This window comes from Canis aureus, chromosome 32, assembly GCF_053574225.1.
Source record: "Canis aureus isolate CA01 chromosome 32, VMU_Caureus_v.1.0, whole genome shotgun sequence".
NCBI classification, from domain to species: Eukaryota; Metazoa; Chordata; class Mammalia; order Carnivora; family Canidae; genus Canis; species Canis aureus.
In genome coordinates, this window is record NC_135642.1 from 5,872,872 (window position 1) to 5,896,395 (window position 23,524).

General features: G+C 43.0%; 2 protein-coding genes and 1 long non-coding RNA gene across 3 annotated transcripts in view; 1 reads left to right on the forward strand and 2 right to left on the reverse strand.

Moving 5' to 3' along the window:
• Positions 1-4,708, reverse strand: part of LOC144302932 (uncharacterized) — a 58,219-nt gene extending 53,511 nt beyond the window's left edge. Inside the window, exon 1 of the long non-coding RNA XR_013369920.1 lies at positions 4,200-4,708. This is a non-coding gene — a long non-coding RNA (uncharacterized LOC144302932). The remainder of the gene's footprint in view (positions 1-4,199) is intronic.
• A 764-nt stretch (positions 4,709-5,472) lies between these two features.
• On the forward strand, positions 5,473-19,984 carry AVEN (apoptosis and caspase activation inhibitor). Its single transcript, XM_077880449.1, has 5 exons — positions 5,473-5,503; positions 12,438-12,508; positions 15,080-15,175; positions 18,392-18,716; positions 19,518-19,984. The coding sequence occupies exons 1-5, from the start codon at positions 5,473-5,475 to the stop codon at positions 19,631-19,633; spliced, it is 639 nt and encodes a 212-aa protein (XP_077736575.1). The 3' UTR covers positions 19,634-19,984.
• The window catches only part of RYR3 (ryanodine receptor 3), a 513,451-nt gene continuing 508,096 nt past the window's right edge, over positions 18,170-23,524 (reverse strand). The window contains exons 102-103 of the mRNA XM_077880434.1: positions 21,914-21,965; positions 18,170-21,050 (exon numbers count right to left, since the gene is read on the reverse strand). Of these exons, the coding sequence (XP_077736560.1) occupies positions 20,955-21,050; positions 21,914-21,965 (148 nt within the window). The 3' untranslated portion in view covers positions 18,170-20,954. The remainder of the gene's footprint in view (positions 21,051-21,913; positions 21,966-23,524) is intronic.

Below are 23,524 nucleotides of genomic sequence, written 5' to 3' on the forward strand. Positions count from 1 at the left end.
ACTCCCCACTGAGCAGGAAGCCTGACTTGGGACTCGATCCCAGGACCCCGGATAGTAACCTGAGCCAAAGGCAGACGTTTAACCAACTGAGCCACCCAGGCACCCCCAGATATATTTTTTTTTAACTCAGCACTCTGTCTTCTAGATGTAGAATGGAAATTTTAAGAAAGCCAAGTATACTGTAAGACAGCTGTAAATAATGAGAATCAACATCCTCACTACTGACAGCCTTAAACAGATCTACCAAATACAAGGCAACTTGTGACTTTCCAATAAAAGCCTATTTATCATTTATATAAATAATTCTAGGATCCAAAAAATGCCCATCAAAATGTGTTCAGTAATAGCAAATACTAAGCCTTCTGAACATGCTGTTTGCATATTTCTGCTTCACTATGCAGCATTTAAGTGTTGAATACTCCTAAACTATCTTCAAAATAAATACTAACGGGGGCACCTGGGTCCCTAAGTCAGTTAGGCATCTGACTCTCAGGGTCCTGGGATTAAGCCCTGCAATTGGACTCTGCATTCAGTGTGGAGTCTGCTTGAGATTCTCTCCGTCTCTTTCTGCCCCTCTCCCCTGCTCATGTACATTCTCTCTCTTTCTCTTTCTCTCAAGTAAATCTTTAAAAAAATAAATGCTAACATCTATGTGAAAAAATAACTGTGAAATGGATACCAAAATAAAATGGCTGGCCTGGGAATGTTGGGAATAAATGTGATCAAAACCTAGGCCAAGGTTCATATTTAGGGACTGCTTCCAGAAAGGTTCTGTTCAAAATAACTGTGGTCTTAAATAGCTAAAGTCTAGGAGACAGGGTTCAGTAGCCTATGCCAGATGCCAGGGTCAGAATCTATGGGCAACTGAGTCAGAACAGGGAGCCAAGGGCTGAGCACCCTCCCTGCTAACCTGGAACGGGTGACAGGGATCTACCATGTTATTAGGTGACGTGTGTACTTCTCCTCAGTTTTATTCTGTTTCACCATAATTCTTCTCCTGTCACTGACTATTTGGAGTTCTGTCACTCTTCAGATTAGCAACTCCTGATATTAATTAGAAGTGGCACGTTTGTAGGAATGGAGATTTGTCCATGCCCATCCATTTCGTAGAGTTCCTACAAAATTTTCTCCTGAGCTTATTACCAGTCAAGATGGCTTCCCAAATTCCTTAATTTCACGTTTGGGTTCTAGGTCCTCAAGCGTGGCTTAGAGAGATGGCATATAGCCATGGCAGTGTTAACTAAAATGAGCTGTTACCCTATGCAGACAAAGAGAACTTTTGTATCTTCCATTCTGTGTTTTGAAGGTGACAATTTGGCCCTGCTATTTAAAAAAATTTTGTTTTACTGTTTTGTGTTGTCTCATTTAATCTGTAAAAAGTTTAAGGATATCTGTCACTTGAGAGTTAGTACGTGTTTGTATACTCATGCAAAATGTATTTAACAGATGAGTAGGACTGAGTTTTGCTAAGCCTGGTTATTATTGTGGAATACAGTGTTGAGCAGTGAAACTGGTTGAAAATGTTGTCACGTGAAGAATGTGACCCAACTTTTCTTTGGTCACATCTTCCCTCTTTACTGTTTACTACACGTCAACCATACTGGCATTCCTTCTACTCCTTGAATGGCCAAACTTCCTTCTATCTGGAGGCTTCTGCTCGTGTTGCTTCTCATGCTGCCCTACCAAACTCAGTCCAGGGATTCCTCAAAACCAGAATTAAGAAAATTTAAAAAAGAAAACCAAGAGGAAGGAGAAGCTAAAACTAACTTTCACAGGTTCTGAGTTGACCTCAAAGTAGTTGGCTCAAGATTTCTTCTCTTTAGCCTGGGTATTACTAGTGGTTCCTAAGAGCTGCTCAGTTGGAGATTTTTATAGAGACTATTGTGTTTATGAGAAATGAATTCTATTAGGAAAATCCTTATGTGATTTTAAAAAGAGGCCATATAGAATCTTACAAACGAGAGTAGAAGCTGGAAAAATTGCTGTCAGCAGTTAAAGGTGTGAGTCTGGATTTTATAAAAGATACCAATTAGTATCAGAGAAATGGTTTCAATGAACACAGTACAGTAAGGTAATCAGACAAGTCAAAGATAAAGCAACAGGTAAGACTTCTTAATTTATGAGACTCTGGCATACATTCAGCGGGTAAAAAAAAAATTGAAAGCAATTTCGTATTCTTGATAGAAAGTTGTTCAGACATTTTCCCCAGCAACCCCCACAGTATCCTCTGGAAGGTATGCTTTGAACCATCTGTTTCATCAGGGGATTACAGTGTTTGGAGACTTAGTTATTTAACATTAACCTTGTGGAGAACTTTTAATTGCAAAAAGAAAAATTGGGCAGATTAAGGTAGAAAATACTGTTTGAGAGACCTAAGTAATAATTAGAGTAGATTGACGTTCAAAAAAGTACTTAGTGTAGACAAGAAAATGAAATAATAAAGAACAGTGGAAGACCATGAAATTAAGCAAAGTTTAACTCTGTTGTGAGACTACATCACCAAGTTTCAAAGTGATCTTTGGAAGGGAAAGTATCACTGTACTAGTGGGATTGTGCATTTTTCTGTATTGCTATACTGGGGTGTATGTGTGCGTGTGTGTGTGTATGTGTGTTGAATCTGAGCATCATTCTACAGATGTGAGGCTATTTTTGTAGATAATGATAGTTTGGCATTGGTCTAGCTTTCCTTCCTCATCTGTTCCCTCTGGAAGTGAATTGTGTGTCATTGTAAGATTGTTGATGTCTTAGAGGACAGTCTACTTCAGGCAATTGACCTGGAAACTTTGTGTGATGGTTTGCACCAACTTTTGGGTGTCAGGCTGTAAATAAAGTACAGATAAGTACTGAATCTTTTTTAAGTAAATCAACACCATGAGCATAACATTATGTGTTTATATGTGTAAAACAAGAAAGGGAGAGTGCAAACTCTTCTAAAGATTTGGGGAAGGAATTTAAATTTCCTTTATGGGACACGTGGGTGGCTCAGCTGTTTGGCGCCTGCCTTTGGCCCAGGGCATGATCTTGGAGACCCAGGATCGAGTCCCACATGGGGCTCCCTGCATGGAGCCTGCTTCTCTCTGCCTCTGTCTCTGCCTCTCTCTGTGTCTTTCATGAATAAATAAATAATATCTTAAAAAAATACATTTACTTTAAATTTTATGTTTTTCTCTATCTTGTAGTCCCCTCTTGATTTGTTTAGCTCAGAATTCAAGAGCAAGGACAGCAGCGAGTGTGTCTTATCTATTTATATTATTAGCACCCAATAGTGTTTGGCACATAATTGGGCTGAAAAATATATGAAACAATGAAAAAAATTACTAAATTAATGGTTACTCCTAAAGTTATTGTTGTTTAACTTCACATATTCCCATTTTCCCTGAGAAAGGTAGTAAACAGTATGCATGTCTTGTATTTATTTTGGTGAAAAGTTCTTGTATTATGCTGGAAACTAGAAATTTATCTAACACCTCCTCTCAGAATTGGAGGAAAAGTTGAAAGGCATGTATTTTCTTTTTTTTTTTTAATTTTCTAAAGTTAATTTTAACTATAATTTGAGAAGTTTGGAGGTACATGTATTTCATTAAAAATGATTGGAGACAACTCACATTAAAGTGAGCACAAACACTACATTAGAAACTTGCCCTTACTAACTATCCTTGAGTAGGATCTTCTGGTAATTTCTCAGAGAGAGTATAGTTGACTCTTGGGACAACACAGGGTTAGGGGTGCCAGCCCCCCATGCAGTTGAAGATTCTTGTGTAACTTTTGATTTCCTCCCAAATTTAACTACTAATAGGCTACTGTTGACTAGAAACCTTACTGATGACATAAACCATTGATTAATACATATTTAGTATGTTAAATGTATAATATACATTACTTACTATACAGTAAACTAGAGAAAAAATGTTAAGAAAATCATAAGAGAAAATACGTTTATGGTGTTGTATTTATCAAAAAAATTTGCATATGAGTGAATCTGCGCAGTTCAAAACCATGTTATTCAAGCATCAATATTTGCTTTCCCACCCCATTCATTTATTCTATTTCCTTTCAAACCCCTGATTCTTAACTGGGCACATGGCCACCTGGGAAGAAATTAATTATCCTGCATTCCTTGTAGCTTGATAATAAGATACTCTTATGACCCAAAGAGAAATAAATGGAAAAGTCCTATGGTAGTTTCTGGGAAAACATACCAGACAGATGATGCATGCTTTTTGCCCCTTCAAGTCTTCTTCCATTTTGCTGTCTGGAATTTTGATGGGATTGCAGGAGCTCTGGTCATCATCTTGGAGCATGACAAGAAGGGCCTTGATAGGAATTGCAGAGCAATGACCTGGAAGGAGCCTGGGCCACCATACCAGCCTTTGATTGCCTAAGTCTCGACTTCATTTAGTTGACAAAATATAACTTCTAATATTGCTTAAGACATAAATTCTCAGGTCTTTGTTACAGCCAGACCTAATTGTAATGGATACGCTATTTTACTACAGGTCAGTTCTAACATCTCATGATTCCGTTGACCATTTGAGGATTGGTCCTTCTCTTCTTTATTCTGCCACATGTAATCATTTACTCTCATCTTGGAATTCTGTGCCAGGATTTGCTGTTGGCCTTGATTCAGAAAATAATTGATCTGAGAAGTTTTACTAGATTGTCCACAATAGTACAGGGTTAACACAGAATACTCACCTATTTTGGGGGGGGGGGGGGAACAGCTATATTCTAAATTCCAGAATGTCAGCATCATCCTTCTCTCATAAAGCTTAGAACCCTCTTATGGTACTCGAGTGTATTTGGCTTTTCCTTCAACATAACCCATGCAGATGGGGAAGCCACTTTTTAGGGGCATTGGAAAGATAGGCACATCTTATTATGTAGTGCTCAATGTGGATATTTGATGCTCAGGGGCTTTTGGGGCCCCACATCTGGTGAGAAAGCTAATTATAGGTCACTGTTGAGCAGGAGAGATTTTTCTTCTCATTCTTTTGGCTCAACCTAATTTTTTATTAATCACTTTAGTGGTTTGGATAATCTTCCTGACAAAGACAAAGTGTTAGCCATTGCTTTGTCTTAGGGTAAATGTCGAAGTGCTTGATGTCTACATGTAGAAATGTTCATCCATGGGAGCTAGAAATTGGGTAGCAAAGATTTTTTAAAAATTTTTTTTAAATTTTTATTTATTTTATGATAGTCACACACACAGAGAGAGAGAGAGAGGCAGAGACATAGGCAGAGGGAGAAGCAGGCTCCATGCACCGGGAGCCCGACATGGGATTCGATCCGGGGTCTCCAGGATTGCACCCTGGGCCAAAGGCAGGCGCCAAACCGCTGCGCCACCCAGGGATCCTGCAAAGATTTTTTTATGTCCTATATAGAGCTGAACTATATAGGTCATCTTTGGTTTGAGCTGAGTCACTCTGTGGACCTAGGATCCACCTTAACTTCCAAATATGTCCTCTCTCATAGATGAGAATAGAGAAACTCAGAGAGAAAAAAGGTACATTTCATTTTTTATAGCAGCCATCATGGTGACTATTGAGAAATATTCTCTTTCTGTGAAGATTTGTGAACTTGTCAACCTGTGAAGTTCATCTGTGGTTTGCAGAGACATGTATCCTGGTTTGAGGGCATATTGTAAAGGCTGTGGGGCAAATAAAGGAGAGCCAGGAAAATGGAGCTCAAAATGAAGTATTCATCCAGAACTAGTGATCCATTCCTCTTGCTTTCTAGAGTTAGTTTCTGAAAGGATGCACCACAGATGTCTGGGCCAATTTTATGAGAAAAAGCTCCAGATACCTAGGACAGATGTCAGTTAAGGGAATTGCCACTACAGAATTACTTCAAGGGGTGTTATTAGGCTTGGGCACATCTTCTATCTTTCACACTCGCTCTTCATGTACACCTGATGTGTATTGTCGAGACTGGAAGTCTTAGCAGGTTCTCTTTGCCCATATAACGGTTGTTCCTTGTAATTCCACCTGAAACTTCCATTGGAGAGCTTTATGATTATATTAAGTACTTTCTTTTTCTTTTCTTTTTTTTTTTTTTTGCTGGTGGGCTGAAAGGGTAAGCTGATAATTCAAAGCTTTGTTATCAAGGACTAGATGGTAAGTTTTTTGAAAGCATATTGGTGCTGTAGAATTCTAACAAGTGTAGTGTCCACTTCATCATTGATTCTAAGACCTGCGTTAGACCAATTTGAGAAGTTAGGCAGAGTGAGAATCCTGGGTATTATAAATACAGTGATGGACTTGATATATCACCTTTATTTCTCCAACACCATCATTAACAGAGTACTTAGAGTTCTACAAAACATAGTTTTATTTTTAGAAGCCATATTGTAGTTATTTAAAGGAACCCCTGAATTAATTCCTAAAATGAAGAATTCTTTTATTTTTGAGTTTGGGTTTCCCTATTTTCAAATATGTCAGTGTGCCAAATATTAGTATATCAGATGTCATAAATATTTTGTTCAAGGGAACTAGATAGCCAAGAAGCCTAGTGGAAATAACTTTATTAGTTATAGGTATAATAATAAATGGTAGGTGTCAAGAGGTCTTGGTGACTAGCCATTAACTGGCCACATGGCCTTGGTCAGGTCACTGAGCCTCTCTAGACCTGAGGTTCTCTACTGTTCTATCAAGTGAGGGTTAGAATGAATGATATCTATGGTTCCAGCCTATGAGATCTGTGCATGTTTTGCCTTAAATTCACTATGAAAAGGTCCTTGCCGTCAGGAAATTTCAGCTTTTTTCCTAGCTTTCCTTACTTCTTTCTGGCTAGGCTCCAAAAGTAATATGAACTTGTTTATAAAGGAAAATTCAACTAGAAAATGTATTATGCAGAAAGGAAGTCTCCTTCAATCCCACCCTCTGAGAAATTCTTAAAATAGGTATATAATTGTCTCAGTTTATATCTTTGCATATATTAGTATCCTTGTGATATATACACACATATATGTGTGTGTATATAGTATATATACTATATACTATACTATATATACTATGCTATATATATACACTATAAACTATACTATACTATATATACAGTATATGTGTGTGATATATACACACATATATGTGTATATAGTAAGTGTATATATGTGTACATATATACATATATATATCTTATTTACACTGCACTAAAACTTGATTTTTTCAACACGTAACGGTTGAGATAATCTTTTCCATGTCAGTATAGATAATAAAGCTACCTTATTTTTTTTAATTGAGGTATAATTGACTATAACACTATATTAGTTTCAGGTGTATGACATAATGATCCAATATTTGTATATATTGTAAAATGATCACCACACATATACTTAACATCTGTTATGATAGAAGAGCTACGCTTAGCAACTTTCAATTATGCAATACAGTATTATTTACTACAGTCACCATGCTGTATTTACATAAGCTACCTTATTTTTAAAATTCCTTCTAGAATGTCACTAATTGAATATTGGAGGCATGCCAAATACACATTTTGGCCAAATGGTCATGTCTTAAGTCATATGTAGCTTGAAACTAAAGCTAAGTATCAGTTCATAGAATGGATGTCTGGAATACCAAAAAACTGTGAAATTTCAACAAAACTTGAAATTTTTTAATAAAAATCTGTAGTAGATTTAATTTTGACAATATATAGATTCTCCTTTTACCCCACTGACTGCTGTTAGATTGATCCTGCAGTTGCTATATTATACTACACAGAGTACAGTACTGCTGATAGTAATGTTGTCCCTTGGCAATTTACCTTGTCCTTTCCAATAATAACTAGGTTATAGACTAGGTGAAGATTTCTCTCCTCATTAACCACTGGCCTTGGAGATTTGTGTGATGATCATGAATTTCATTGAAGGAATCCGAGAAATTGAAGCATTGTGCACTGCTTGAAACATACTTTCTAAATATTTTCAGAAGCATACTTAAGATTGCTGCCAACACATATATCTAACTTTTAATGTTTTTGCTGCTTCACACAATTAGAGGATTGAAAAAAATTCTATCTTTAATTTTGACTCTAAAATTGTGGCAATAATGTCGACTTTTAAGATGTAACAGAATGTTTCAGTATCACTTGTATCATGACTTTCATCATTCACACACACCAACTTCAGCGTTGTTTCTGGAATAGAATGATATGAGACTTTATATGTAAGAAAAACGTGAACTCTCAAAATATAGCAGTTTTGTTTAAATTTGCCCCTCTCCCCTTATTTAGCAAATTCCAGTGAATAATTACATTCTTAATAGCAGTCATTGGATTTAGCAGGCCTGCTATTTTGGTATTCTTATCTGCAAAGTAGAATTTTTTTTTAATTTTTTTTTTAGGTTTATTTATTTATTCATTCAGAGAGAGCGCAAGAGAGAGGCAGAGACACAGGCAGAGGGAGAAGCAGGCTCCACGCAGAAAGCCCGATGTGGGACTCGATCCCGGGCCTCCAGGATCACACCCCGGGCTGCAGGCGGCGCTAAACCTCTGCACCACCAGGGCTGCCCTGCAAAGTAGAATATTACGGGATTTTGGTGGCTGCTGTTTTCCACACAGCCTGTGTAACAGGAACTGACTCTTCCTCCGTCTTGTTGGCAGTTATTGTGTAAATATACAAGGCAGTTCCACAACCTCTTGTAACTCATGAAATTAGTCTTTGGCAGAAGAAGAAGAAGGAAGAAAGTACAGTACTCCTTTTATACTTTCTAGTTCTGTTCTATCCACTGTGCCATAATTACTTTCTGAACACAGCAGGTGAATGTGACCCAATCTTTAAAAGCTTGTGACCCCTAAGACATCCTTCACCATGTTTGGTCCATTGTCAGCCACAGTTAGCTGTCACTGGTCTCTGGTTTCCATTCTATACTTCTTGTGGATGCACCATGCTACTGTGAGAAACGAGGAACTCTTTCAGCAAGAGAATAAAGCAGGAGCAGGGTTGACTGCATTGCTAATGGACTGTGCTGTTGTATTTAAAGGAGGTCTGGGTGTTCAAGTGTGTGATGCACAGGATAGAGGAGGAGCACCGTTGTTATTGTGCATGCTATTTTGGAAAGAAGAACTTTGGTAACATGTTTTCCAGAAGCACTCTTGATGCTAGGCTTCATCATTTGGACAAGTGTGAATGCTCTTCATCTTCAGTGACAGGATTAGAGATGTTGGCATTCTTTAGTAGTCTAAAATGTTAACAAGCTTAGTTTTCAAAGTTGGCCTCTATATGATTTATTTATTAGAATTTTAAAAATGTGTTTTGAAGTTCAATTTTAAGCAAAGCATGTTTTTGGTATACCATTTTTTGCAACCGTTTTCTGCTTTGTATGTTTTATGTGTGTATTTTGTCTGAATCAAAGATGACTTTGTGGATGTCATTGTGATTTTAGAGATTTTCCTATTATTGAAATTTTTACATTGCTCAATTACAAAAGCCATATCTGGTAACTCTAAAATCTTAATCTCTGTGGGTCTTTTTCTAGGCTTTCCCCTAGCTCCCCTCTCTCATAGTTTTCTGTTACTTTGGTCTCTTCTCCTGATAAGCCTGATGATTTTTTTTAAAGATTTTATTTATTCATGAGAGACACAGAAAGAGAAGCAGAGACACAGGCAGAGGGAGAAGCAGGCTCCATGCACGGAGCCTGACGTGAGACTCAATCCCGGGTCTCCAGAATCATACCCTGGGCTGAAGGTGGCGCTAAACCACTAACCCACCCGGACTGCCCAAGCCTGATGATTTTTAATGAATTTTGGACACCGGTTATAAAAAATAGTAGAGATAACTTTAGGCTATAAATAATGTTATTTTCCTCCAAAAAGGATTTACTTTGGCTTCTCGTAGACAGAATCAGAGGTTGGGACTTATAGCTCTGCCTCAGTGTGAGGACTGGCTTGTTCCTTGTCCCCACCTCTAAGATGTAGTCATGAGGGATCCCATCTGAGAGCCTTGACTTTCCAAAACTCATCCTCATCCATGGGCCCTGAACAGTGACTTTTGTCCACCCTAGCCATAAAGCTAGCGAAAGCTCTCTGTATCTTCACAGCCTTGTAGGTGGTTACTGTATGCTCAGATCTTCAGTTTCTTGATGCTACCTTTGGGAATGAACAAGTGTCTCAAAGAGAAAAGCAAATCTAAATGTTAGATTTATTACCTCCTTAGCTTCTTTCTGGGACTTTTCTCACTCATGTTCTCCTTTGGTAGCTCTTCTTGCCTAGTGTTCATAAGTTGTTCTCAGCAAGAGGATTGGTTTGCAACAAGCTATTTAGCATTGTTGGAATCTAATCTGTATTTGAAAGTGAATATTCAAATATTAAACATAAGTACATGTAGCATGCCTTGTTTGTGTTACTGTTATGTGCTGATTATATATTATAGTAATCTCTGCAGTCATAGCATCCTTTGTAATGTATACGTTCAGGAATGCCATAGGGGTGCCTAGGTGGCTCAGTAGGTTAAACGTCCAACTCCTGATCTCAACTCAGGTCTTGTTTTCAGTGTTGTGAGTTCAAGCCCCATGTTGGGCTCAACACTGGGCATGGAGCCTACTTAAAAAAAATTCAGGAATGCCAAAAATAACACTGAATAAGGCATTCAGGTATTTGGCCAAGTTTTAAAAATCTACCAGATTGATTTTTAATTTACTCATATTATTTATTTCATATGTATATACATATGAGAATGGTATTTCTTATTTTCACTCCTTTTCCTCTTCTTATTGGTGGTTTTATTTTCATTGTTGATTTGTAGAAGCTCTTTGTATGTAAGAGCAATTAATCCTTTGCCTTTATGTGCTATGAATGTTTATCACCAGCAAATATGGTTTGTAGGACTGCTACATTTTAGGATTTACTGAGTTTTTTGTGGCCTTTTATAGTTTTTTTTTTTTTTTTAGCTCTTCTTAAAAACTAATGTTGCACAGATATTTATAAAGAAAATACACAGATATAATCACAATAAACACACGCATGTTTATACTTATATATCTGTAGTCACACATAAGACCTTGTTAATTATATTATTCAGATCCTTTATGTCATAATTTTTGAGGGATCATATTTATTCGCCAATGACTAAGTATTAACTTTACCTCTTCTCCTGATAGTGTTCTTGGTTCTTTTTGCCTTGAATTTGATCTTGTTAAATGTTCATATTGTGATCCCTGTGTTTTGGAAACAAGGGGGTGGTACAGATTCTTATTTTATCTTTGTCTCTTTAATTGTGAATTCTTCACTTCTTTTTCCCTCTTTTAATTTAGAAGAATGGATTCTATGGTTAAACCACCTGAGAGGTATCACAAAGGAGGAAGTGGCCCTAAACCTGAATCTTGGAGTCTAAATACAATATGAATGGGTAGCTGTGTGTGGGTCTTCCAGTCAAAAGGGAAGGATTAAAACAGAAAGAGGCTAGGATGGAATAGGAAGTATTTCTGGAATGTGATAGGCTGACTCAAGCAGAAAGTCTGAAGAAGTAGAAAGTAAATGGGTTATTGGGACCACATTTTGGTGATCCTGAAGCTAGGCAGGGAAATGAGAAATAATCCTTCACTTATAAATTTAGGTGTTCTTTAGACAAATAACCAAATAAGTATGCATTTACAAAATAAGTCTGTGTCAAAGCTTGCTATCCAGAATCATCCTTCATGCTTTGTTTATGCTGATCTTGTTTTTTGGTTTTCCTTTATTCCAAGAGCTGAGTGCACCACGATTCACATGAACTAATCTCATGCCCATTCTTGGAGTTTTATTTTTCATTTGACATTCTAACCAGGTGACTTTTGGGGTGATAGATAAGGTTGATAATCTTACCTCAAAGAGATAGTTTAAGGGGCCCCTTGGTGGCTCAGGGGTTGAGCATCTGCCTTCAGCTCAGGGCATGATCCTGGAGTCCCAGGATTGGTCCCACATCGAGTTACCCACAGGGAGCCTGTTTCTCCCTCTGCCTGTGTCTCTGCCTTTCTCTGTGTGTCTCTCATGAAGAAATAAATCTTTTAAAAAAGAGAGATAGTTTCAGTCTGTCATATTGTGGGTCAGCCTAGAACTGCTTTCCTTCAGTTCTCTTCTGCCTTTTCAGCTGTGCCCACTCCCCAAATCATAAATATCCATTTCCTTGCATACATTAAGCAGATGAGATGAAAATGTGCTAAATATGAGTCGATGGCCATGTCTGCAGGCTGGTTTAGTTCTCTCCCCAGAAGCACGTAGATGGTGGCTTACTGAGAATGGTGTGAAACTGTGAATTCAGGTTCCAACAGTATTTTCAGGTGCCCATCATGCCCAGATTGCTGTGTATGGCAGGGGAAGCCAGGAACCTCTATTGAATGCTATCCCCGAATTCAGGACAGTTAGCTCTTCAGAAATGGCACTTTTATTCCAAAGGGAAAATTTAGAGAACAGAGTGTTTTCCTTTGGCTTCAGCATAAAATATTATTTTTTTCTATCCCTAGGGGACTCATTCTCACAGTTCCGGTTTGTTGAAGAGAAAGAGTGGGATGGTGAAGTGTCAGGTCCAAAACAGGTAAGATGGTTTGTCTTGAATGTGGATTGGCTCTTCTCAAGGCTGAAGACCTTTATGGTAGAAGAAAGGTGTGCAGTGGTGCTAAGCTTCCTAGCTTGGTGGCCCGGTGAGTTGGCAAGGCCATTAATGGGGCAGAGAGAAGGCAAGTTGACTTTGAATATTTTAAGTTGATGTGTGGGCAGGACACATCCCAAACTAAATTCATCAATTCCCCATCAAAACTGGTTCATGACCCACTTACCTCCTCACAAGGTTCTGTTTTTGCTTACTTGAGAAAGAAAAAGATGACAAGAATTTTGGAAAGTATAATGATCTGATCGAAGGCTATTTTTTTCTTTAGCTGCAAAGTGGGCTTGCTAGCAGGTTCTTTTCTCACCAATTAGCGTGCCTTTACATGGACACTGAGACTTAGAATCTAGGAAGTAATAAGGTTCCTGGACAGAGGGGACAGATTTTCAGTACCCAGACTAGGTTCTGTGCACATTGACCAAGGTTCTGTGCACATTGACCTCAAGACAAGGGTGGTGGGGCTTTGTTCTAACCACCAAGGCTGGCTTCTGCTGCTGGCCTCAGAGCATGTAGGAGAGAAGGCATCAGTACAGTGAGGGTGCATGCTCCAGTTGTGAGAGACCACCAGGGTTGGCCAGGTACATACGGGGACGAGACTCTCCAGGCAAAAAGGAACCTCCCAGTTATTTTATGACCTAGCCAAAAAGTGAATTGTGGTTATTATTCCAATTAAGCCTACTTTAAAATTCACACTTGACTATTAGAAGCTTTTCTCCTCAGCGCATTTTATATGTTAGACTTTCTGCTTTAGCCGTTTAGGGGAAAGACTGGTCCTGAGCGAAGGAGTCTTCTTCCAAAGTGGCATTTGATGTCAGGTTCTAGGCTCCAGGACCCCGGCAACTCCACCTGGTGGTTTGACGAAACTTGATGGCAGCCTGGAGGCCACACAGTGTCTGCTGGGCCTTGGATGATGGGCAGGAGTTAGAGACCGGGGGGTGGGGACGACGACGACAACACACATTCCAGAAGCAGATACAGCCAGATGTCCATCATTCAGGACATGGCTCAGAGGCACAGGCTGGCTGTTTCCTGTATCCTTGTGCATACACCTGCCTCCTTTAGTTGTGGAGCATGTACCTTGCACATGATGCAAAAGAGGGCAGAGGAAGTTGGACACTTGCAGCCAGACCCCAGCACACCCCAGGGTCCTTCTGTCTGGGGAGCTGGGGGGGGGGCGCAGGTGAATGGTGCGTAGGCAAGGCAGAGACCAGGTCCTCACCGTGTGTGCGTGGTTACCCAGGCGGTGGGGAGGCATGATTCAGGATGTCAAGTGGTGACGCACCCATAGGTTAAGCATTCAGGATCACCCCTTCTATCAGGTTGAGGGTTTCTACAAACTTGAAAATGCAGACACGGCCACGCGGGTCTGGTCACAGCCCCAAGGCGCGGCGTGCTGGTAAGAGAGGCCATGTGTGCTGAACGTCTCGCTCCCTGCAGGGCTCTGCCGCCCTCTGCCCCGCTCCTTGAGTACACTGCGCTTTTTGAGAAGTGAGTTCCTTTGTTCCAGGGCCGGGGCCCCCTCAGGTGCTGTCCACACTGCATCTGGCCACACTGGGGAGCATTTCGGAAGGGCTGCTGGAAGCCACACTGCTTCCCTCTACCCTCCTGCCCTGCTGGGGTGGGGGGCGGACCGTGGGTTCCCTCCTCTGGGTCACTGCCTGCACTCATTGCAGGCCGGTCTCCCCGAGATGTTCCCAATGTTCCTGTGGCAGAACCCAGACCCGAGCAGGTGACCCCCAGCTTTCCTTTGTACTCGAAGCCAGTGATTTACAATAAGCTGTGTTTCTAGTGGGGCCTGTGGGGCCTGTGTAGACGGGTGCTCAGCGGTGCTTCCCTCTAATGTGAGGCCATTATAAGCAACTCTTGGCTTGTTCTTTCTCTTGGGTGGCCGGCGCGCTGGAAGACAGCCACTGGACTGTCCTTAAGCCTCGAAGTAACCTGGAACGTTCCCTCAGATACTATCAACTTGGGAGGTCATCGCGGGGGCAGGCCTCGACTTCCACGAACAAGGAGAGGGATCCAGGGAAGCCAGCAGCCCATGGGCGGGGTGTGCTGTGCTGTCTGGGGCGGGTAGAGGTGTAGTCCCAGCCTGGCGGCTGTGCCCAGAGCCCCGCCACACTGCGTCCCCGGCTCTCCCCTCCACTCCAAGGCCGCCCTCTGGAGTGATCGCTCTGGAATCACGTAGATTCCATGAAATGCTTCTTTTTCTCTCAATCTGCCAGTCATTCCAGAAGCATCCTTAGTTTCTAGGCTGCTGTGCAATGTTGGTGTGGGGTGAGGACTGCCCTGTTCCTGCTCTCAGTGTGACCTCTGGCTCCAGAACGTGGCTTGGGATTTGCTGATCCTGATGCAGGGATGATAGAAATGGCAGCCCTGTCACGTGTGATCTGTGACTCACTTTCAGGGGATGCTGTGTTCACTGCTGTCGTCATCTGCTCTTTTATCCCCAACAGGCCCTTTGTAATCATCACCTGATATATTTATATGATTTTTCATCAATAGAATTCAGCGTTTTATGTGGACTGCGAGTCACTGGTCCGAGCCCTTCAAGAACTGCCTCTCTCTCTCCGGCTCAATGTTGCTGCCGAGTTGGTCCAGGTAAAAACCCCGACAGTGTCTGCCAGCTGCAGGGACACAGGAGTGAAGGACGTCACCCTGCAGGACGTCTCATAGTCAGCTTCTCCTTTCATAAGGCTGAGGCTCTTGTGTCAAGGTCGCATTTTCAAAGTTTTAAGGGAGAATGAAATAATTTTTAGAGTTTTCCGTTCTTTTGTTTTTACATTTTACATTTGAAACATTTTGAAGGATCAAATGTAATGGAATTGAATGAAAACTATAAAGTCTGGCTGGTATTTTACTCAAAAATTTATGTGCCAGGCTTACATCCAGCATGGATCCCACAGGCATGGGTCTCGATCCCATGGGGCTTCATCTGTTGGGAACTATACTGATGAGGTCATCCAGCCATGCTCAGCCCCATGAAGGACCAGTGTCGTGTGCCGCCAGCACATATGACGACGAGGCGGGGCTAGGAAGCTGGTGGCTAGGAAGGGCATTCCGGACCAAGGGGGAGGTTGTCTGAGATCCCGAGGGTAAACACATGGGGGTGGGATTTGGAGTGCCCCGGCCCAGTGTCCTGACACTGCGGTGAGTGATGATCTGCATCGCAGGGTGAGGGCAGGGAGGGAAAGCAGGAGGCTGCGGAGGCCCGGGGCATAGGGGGCCGCGGGCAAGGAGGGTGGAGAGGGCAGAGGACTGGCCTTTGCTGGGAGGTGCTTCAGAAGGGAAGTCTGTGAGGCTTGGTAAGTGCTAGGAATGGGGAGCGAGCAAGTGAGACTTGTCCTCGGCTTTCCAACCTGTGCAGCTCAGCGGCGGGGTTGTGTCAGGAAGGGCGAGGCCTGCACATTATTGGGTGTGTGCCTCTGAGGTATCAGTGGGAAACAGTAGTTGGCTATAGGTTCAGAATTAATGGCTGGAAGCATAAATTTGGAAGATGCTGGTGTAAGATAGCAACTGATTGGTGAGCTGAGAGAGGAAGAGGCACAGTGGGTTGTACTACAGGGACTCCAAAATGTAACTGTGGCTCAACTACATTGTTTTTTAAAAAGTGAAACCCTGAGCAGTCTTGCGTGTAAACTGAGTCCCAGTGACTCCAACGGTTGCCTTCATTCTGCAGCTGAATGTGGTGTGAAAGTTGAGCAGATGCATGAATTGGTTGCCCCCCAACCTGTCATGTCCATGGCACTAACTGGCCCCCAGTTTAGGGGAGCAAGTGGAATTCAGCACTGGGGGACAGTTAAGGGAAGGCACAGAAGTAGACGGGGTGGCATTTGCCTCTGATGGAATCGCCACAGAGCTTTAGGGATGTCTGGGGGGCTTGGGGGAGAGGGTGTTTCTTAGTGGTTGAGATTCCAGGTCCTGCCAGGTGCAGGGGGGCCCGCGGAATGGGGAAGTGTTAGCATAAGACACCAGGAAACACCAAGAGGAGGGGCCTCTCTCGGGGAGCAAAGGAAGTACTGTGAGCCTGTGACCGCGAGGGGCTCCTGTCCGGGGCAGGCCTCAAGATAGCGGTGTCAATTAATTTCAGTAACTTTGGAAACCTGGCTTAAATAGTTTTGAACCTCCTGCTTCCTCCCATGATATAGAGCCGTTATTCCAAATGGTGTTTGCACGTTAGCATCACCTGGGAGTTAAAAACAATGCCAGACCCTAGGTCCGGGACAACAGAATGACTCCAGGAATAGGATGTGGTCCTTGGCACATGCCAGCTTCGTGTTGCACATGGGCAGCGATGGATGGAAACTGATGTGCGAAGCCATCCTGTTCTAAAAGTCGTCAGCACACTGGATGTGCTCAGGATGTGTCAGTGGACAGTGCCCTCCAGCGGGGTGGCTGGGCTCCCCCCGTGCTGGTCACCCCAGGCCTCCCTCCACAGCCGACCTGCTCAGCCTCAGCCAGACGCTGCAGTCACCTGGGGGGCAGCTTTTGTTAAACCATGACAGGAAAGTGCATGCAGAATTGTGACCATGGACTCAGCCTCCAGCTGGAGGCTCAGAATACCGGCCGCACTCCAGAAGCCGCCCTGTCCCTCCCCCGGAGACCAGCATCCAGACCCCTCCTAGTGAAGGTTACAGCTATACAAAGTCCCAAACCAGGCAAAACTAATCAAATTGTGTGTGTGTGTGTGTCTGGCGTTTTTGATTCAAATGTTACCTAGAGTCATTGTTGACCAACCCGTCCTTCACCATCACCACTCGTACGTTTCTGGACGGTGAACAGATGGGGTTTGCTGCTGCGCCTTGGGGCCTCTTAACAGGTGTGACTCCTCGCACACTGGGCATCTGCAGACATCTGAGGAGACCCTGCTGCTGCCCTCCACAGGGTTAGGGTGGGAACCCTGACCCCCGGCGCTGCTGCGGCCCCTGGGGTCCCCACCTCCCCCGCGTGGGCAGGGCTGAGCTGGGGGGGCCCTTTGTGAACTTCCTGTTTGAGTTGAATGTCTTATCCCACAATGTTTGGCTTCCTTCGCTTCTGTTTCTGCCTAAGCAGCTATGGCGAGACTCTGGTTTTTTGTTTTTTGTTTTTTGTTTTTTAATTTATTTTTTATTGGTGTTCAATTTACTAACATACAGAATAACACCCAGTGCCCGTCACCCATTCACTCCCACCCCCCGCCCTCCTCCCCTTCCACCACCCCTAGTTCGATTCCCAGAGTTAGCAGTCTTTACGTTCTGTCTCCCTTTCTGATATTTCCCACACATTTCTTCTCCCTTCCCTTATATTCCCTTTCACTATTATTTATATTCCCCAAATGAATGAGAACATATAATGTTTGTCCTTCTCCAATTGACTTACTTCACTCAGCATAATACCCTCCAGTTCCATCCACGTTGAAGCAAATGGTGGGTATTTGTCATTTCTAATAGCTGAGTAATATTCCATTGTATACATAAACCACATCTTCTTTATCCATTCATCTTTCGTTGGTGCAGCCACTCTGGAAAACTGTGTGGAGGTTCCTCAAACAGTTAAAAATATACCTGCCCTACGACCCAGCAATTGCACTGTTGGGGATTTACCCCAAAGATAAAATGTTTTTTAAAGATTTTATTTATTCACGAGAGACACAGAGAGGGGCAGAGACACAGCCAGAGGGAGAAGCAGGCTTCCTGCGGGGAGCCTGATGTGGGACTCAGCTCCAGGACCCCGGGGTCACGACGTGAGCCCAAGGCAGGTGCTAAACCACTGAGCCCCCCCAGGAATCCCCATGGTGAGACTCAGGTTCTTAACTCCATTATCATGGTTCTCTTTCAGACCGCCCTTCCTTTAGAGCTTCCTCAGATGAAACCAAAGAGGAACGACGAAGCCAAGGGACTGGGGATGCAGTTAAAAGGGCCCTTGGGTCCTGGCGGAAAGGGGTCCGTCTCTGAGCTGAAACCTGCCGCCTGCTGCCCTGCCCCCTCGGGGGGTCCCCAGAAACCCACTGCCCCACTGCCGTTGGCAGCAGACCACTTGGAGGAAGAATTAGATCTGCTGCTTAGTCTAGACGCACCTGTAAGAGAGGGGGAGAGCATCCTACCGGACCTGACGCCTGGGTTAGAATCTGAGAAAGACAGAGACATGGCCCAGGAAGGACAAGGTATGGCTTCTGGTTTACCTGCCCCTCCCATCCATCTTCTTGTTTTTGTGCAAACAGCCCCACCTGCATTGTGCCCACACACGTCTGCATCAGTGTCTGACACGGATCTGGTGGTGTCCACGGACATCTGTTTCTACGCTCACATCCCCACTTCCTCTGAGCCGACCTTTCTGACAACATTACTCTCGCTCCGTCTGCCAGGCTTCCAGAGCCTCCACCTGCCTGACTGCAATAGTAAACCCAGGCTGCAGCTGGAATGTGTGCCTAAAAAGGCATTAAGACCCTGGTAGCCTTCGGCTGTGCAGCAGCAGACCTTTCAATCAACTGTCTCAACAGGACAGTTACCCAACTCTCCAGACTTGCTATTTCCATCTTATTTTTGTACAAAAGAGCACTTCCTCCTTTGTGTGTGTTCTGTGAGAAAGTGGCCCCTCCAAGGGGAGGCCGAGGGTGCCTGCTCCACCCGCATACTGCATTTGTGAGAGCCTTTAAAGACTTCCCAGGATTGCTACAAGAGTAAACAGAAAACTGAGCTGTTGGGTCTTTTTAGAAGACCAGTGAACTATGAAAGTCACCTTGAGCATGAACAGAAGAGCAGGTCTCTACCCCATTTATTAATCTGTTCAGATATTATCCTACCTGCTAAAGGAGTAGGAGCAATGCTAGAACGTTCCCCCTTATTGTAAGCAAAACACTAACTAGAGCTGCATTCTGTCTGGGAACACCCCCTCCCCCCAGGGCAGCCTGGGCCCCCAGTAAGGGACTGACATGAAATTGTTAACTTGGCTTCCATTTCCCCAGGTCCCGCAGAACCATCTGTGACAGACGAAAAGAATGTGCAATCTGAGCAACCAAGTACATCAAAACCCGTTACTGAGGAAGAGCTTGAAGACTGGTTGGACAGTATGATTTCATAACGTAAAAAAGAAAAATGGGAAAAAAAAGTGCCTGAAGCAGATTTTGGTTGCCTTGTCCAGTCAGGGTGGGCCCAAGGCTGTCCTTCCAGAATAGCTGGTTCTGAGCATGCTCCAAGCCCATGTGTCCCACCACCTTTGCCGCAGTGAAGGCCTACCTCTACATTCCACAACATCCAAAACTATACATTTAAGAGACTTGTGGCATTTGTTCTCTGGCTTAGTGATCTGCTAGATTGCTTGAGGGCAGCCTCCTTCCTTGCAGTGTTTACAGCTGAGCAGTGCCGCTGCTAGACTAGAAACAAGAAACAAGGCATGCATTTGGCCCAAATAAACCAACGCTGGTCTACAGAATTGCTTTCTTTCTTGGAGGTTTAGGCTCTTGGTCTTGTACCTCCTCTGGATGATTCTATAGCCATCCTGGAATTGCTGGGAAAAGGGTCACATTACAAGAGGCCGACGCTATGGATTGGTGTGTATTACTTTATTGCAGTGGGCACTTCCTTTGATGTAAGGAGTTCACCTAAACACAGCAGCTCCACTACTTACAAGGGGACCATAAAGCAGTACTCAGGTTGGCATAAGATTGAAATTTTTCTGATTTTTCAGTACAGTACTTCTAATAACAGCAGTTGACAAGCTGTTACTGAAAAACAATATATGAATGACCTTCAAGTGCAGTTTCATAAAGACGGAAGTTCAACACAACTAATGAATGGAACTGTCCGTCTGGAACATAAACATAAAAAATTTGCATAGCTAGATCTAAAGAGATTTTAAGGCACTTGATATTTCAGTGTCAACAAAGGGTTGGTTGGTTTTTCTAGTTTTTTAACTGCTTAAAGTTTTTCAAGCTGATTCTGAATACATTCACTAGCACGTACCTTGGGAAATAATTGACTGCAGTTAAAATGATTAGTTGTAGTTCAGACCATGAGTCACTAGTGATTCTGTCAGGTGACGTTCAAGTGTGTAAAATTTCAGGTATTGTGTGTTGAAGATTTCATCCTTGTGGACCTTTCCTCAAGGACACCGTGGCAACAAACTAGTGCCATTACAACTGAAAAACTTGAAGGTATTCTCAACCACAGTTTCCTTGATTCTTTGCCATCTTTTAACAGTTTGAGAGGTCACCTCCCCCAGGGCTAGGTCCATTAGGCACAAAAAGCCAAATCAATTCCAAAATAGCACATATTTGTAACAAACACTTTCTTATAAGGGAGGCATTTAGGATATTTCACATTTCAAATATTTTGCACAACTATAAAAGATTTATTTCACTGGAAGCTGACTGTCCAGAATTGTAGAGTTCTTTCATTCCAATTTATCCAAGCTGATCTTCATACTGTTTCCGAAAGCAGTCACCAGCTGGGAAGAAATCCCAACACCTTTCTTGGTACATCTTCCAGACATAAGATTCCTGAAATAATGGGAACAAAGGGCATTTCTTTTTGGACCACAGTCAGCTCAAACCCAGGTGGTTTTCCTCTGCAAGGTCTCCCAGGAGAATGGTGATGGGGCCCAATTTGCACCTCTTGCTGGCTCTGTTCCTCTCCCCTCTCCCTCCCCCGCCCCACCAAAACTCAAAACACTGAACACAATGCAATGATCCAGCAATGGGCTGAGTCTATGTCATCTGTAATTGTTAGAAGGCAGAAGGTGGCACAAGAAGGGGACAGTGAGTGCTAGCTTGGCCAGATGCCTGGAGAACTGAAGGGAAATCTAGAACCAGTTGCCTCTCCAGTGTCCGAGCTGTGAAGTTTTCCTACAAATCTGAGGATGTTTGAATATTTGATAACCTACCTTTTCTTCCCTTGGTTCTCAGTCACAGAATCCCTCTTGACATATACTTTCACTCATTACCCACACTGCCACAGTCTGGGTCACTGTGTGCGGTGGTTCTCTTTCTCAGGCTGTCCTCACACCATCTTACTCTCTGTTAGAGCCACCCTCTCAGCTTCTCCTTGTCCTTTTTCTCTGTAATGTTCTCCCCACCTCCAGCTATTCTACTCTGAAGCAGTAACCACAGGGGTTTAGAAAATGTCAGTGTTAGTTGGGAAGGATAACCAGAAAGTCTTTAGGAACAGATTGGAGTTGCCTTAGGACATTGGCTTCTTAAGTAAGTCACAAAGAGATGGTGGAATAATGTAGGGGAAAATGTACGTTGGAGACTAACGAAGTCATGTGTCTACCACAGACACCCTATGCTCTGTTGAGTCTCAAGACTTCTGAAAGGGAAACTCTTAATGCAGGGTATGATTCTTAAGCCACTTGGTTCCTCACCTGACCCGTGTGTTCCGTTTCATCTTTATTAATCAGATACATCAGGAAGAACCTGAAACAAGGGGAAAAAGGTACAATAAGTGAGACAAAGACAATTTTACTTTGGTTAGTCTTTTTGTGAGGAGAAGTTCTTTTTACCATTCCTAAACCTTGAGCTGAGAGCCCTTTGGAGGAAGCGTTTTGGCTACCTTTCTAAAAAATCCTTAACAGGGGCACCTGGGTGGCTCAGTCAGTTGAGTGTCTGACTCAATTTGGGCTCCAGTCATGAACTCAGGGTTACGGGATCGAGCCCCGTGTGGGGCTCTGCACTGCTTAACATTCCCTCTCCCCACCCCCACCCCAGCTTGCATGTTCTTTCTCTAGGATTTTTTTTTAAACACTAAAATGGTCACCAAAACTCTTACTGTATGATTAATAATAGGTAAATGTAGAACTGAAATTGTGTGTCTCAAAGATATATCATGAAAAAAGGTAAAAAGTATTTAACCTCATTAAGTTCTCTTCAGAAATAGAGTTTGGTTTGTATTATGGCCATCTGAGAAATGCCAGTGCAGTTCACACATTCTGACCATGGTGGAGCTAAGGTTTGAGTCTGTCCATCTGGTATACCCAGGTTCCTTGGGGCCTGGGCTGGTCTATCAGCTCACACTGCATGACCTCAGAGATCCTCTCAAAGATTGGACTGTGAGACTGAGGGTGGAGAGAACCTGAGCTCCAGATTTCAGATTCTCTCAGAGTCCCCTTAGATGTATAGCTTCAGAGGCCGTAAACAGATTTGGTTCCGTCCTCCTTTTTCCCTTGAGACTCAGGCATGGAGGACATTATCTCCTAGCATATTTATTTGACAAAGCACCATTTTTAGGGGGTTTCAGACATGAATGAGATGGGTCCTCTCTCCTCAAGCAGGCTGCGAGAGGTACACAGAGCCAGAGGAAGACTACTATAATATCTAGTGCGATGGGAGGATGTAGAAGGGGGACAGCATTACAGCACCCTTTCACGTTTCTCTGCTCCAAGGTCCTGATGAATGGCCAAGTGCTCACCATTTATAGAAGGACATCCATCCTGATCACCTCCATGAACATGAAAGTTCTCTTCATGAGAATTAACAATGATGAATCCTCCTGACTTGAGAAAGGGTAAAGGTTTTTTTTTTCCTTAAACTCCTATTCTAGCAAAGAGCTAGGTCTTTGCTCCTTCCCTTTGATAACAACACCTTTCCCAAAGGCTAAGCCTGTTCCATCCTAAAGATCAGTTTTTCCTAAACAGTAAAATGCAGACCCAGAGGGGAGCTTTTCTTTTCTTGAAAATGATCACGTAGAGAATCTGAATTGCCAGGTAGTCTCTATTTCAGTTACGAGCTTCATACGCAGTCCATGGCACATAATAGGCTCTGAAAATCTTATTCCTGAGGGAAAGCTTTATTCAGAACAAGCGAAATACTTATTAGCACCTTTTGGGGGCCAACCACTATGCCAAGTGCTAGGATAGAGCAGCATGAAATACCCACATCCCCACTACCCAGCCCTCCTGGCACTTGCATGTTCCCCGGAGAGGACAGGCAGGGTGAGGCCTGCAGGTGAACCACAGGATCCAGCACCATGCAGGTCA

What these genes read in the sequence shown, in the direction of transcription:
- AVEN (XM_077880449.1), top strand. Translation starts at nt 5,473, where the DNA reads ATGAGAATAGAGAAACTCAGAGAGAAAAAAG. An exon ending in GAAACTCAGAGAGAAAAAAG is followed by an intron (nt 5,504 to 12,437) that starts GTACATTTCATT and finishes TTCTATCCCTAG; the next exon opens with GGGACTCATTCTCACAGTTC. An exon ending in AAGTGTCAGGTCCAAAACAG is followed by an intron (nt 12,509 to 15,079) that starts GTAAGATGGTTT and finishes TTTCATCAATAG; the next exon opens with AATTCAGCGTTTTATGTGGA.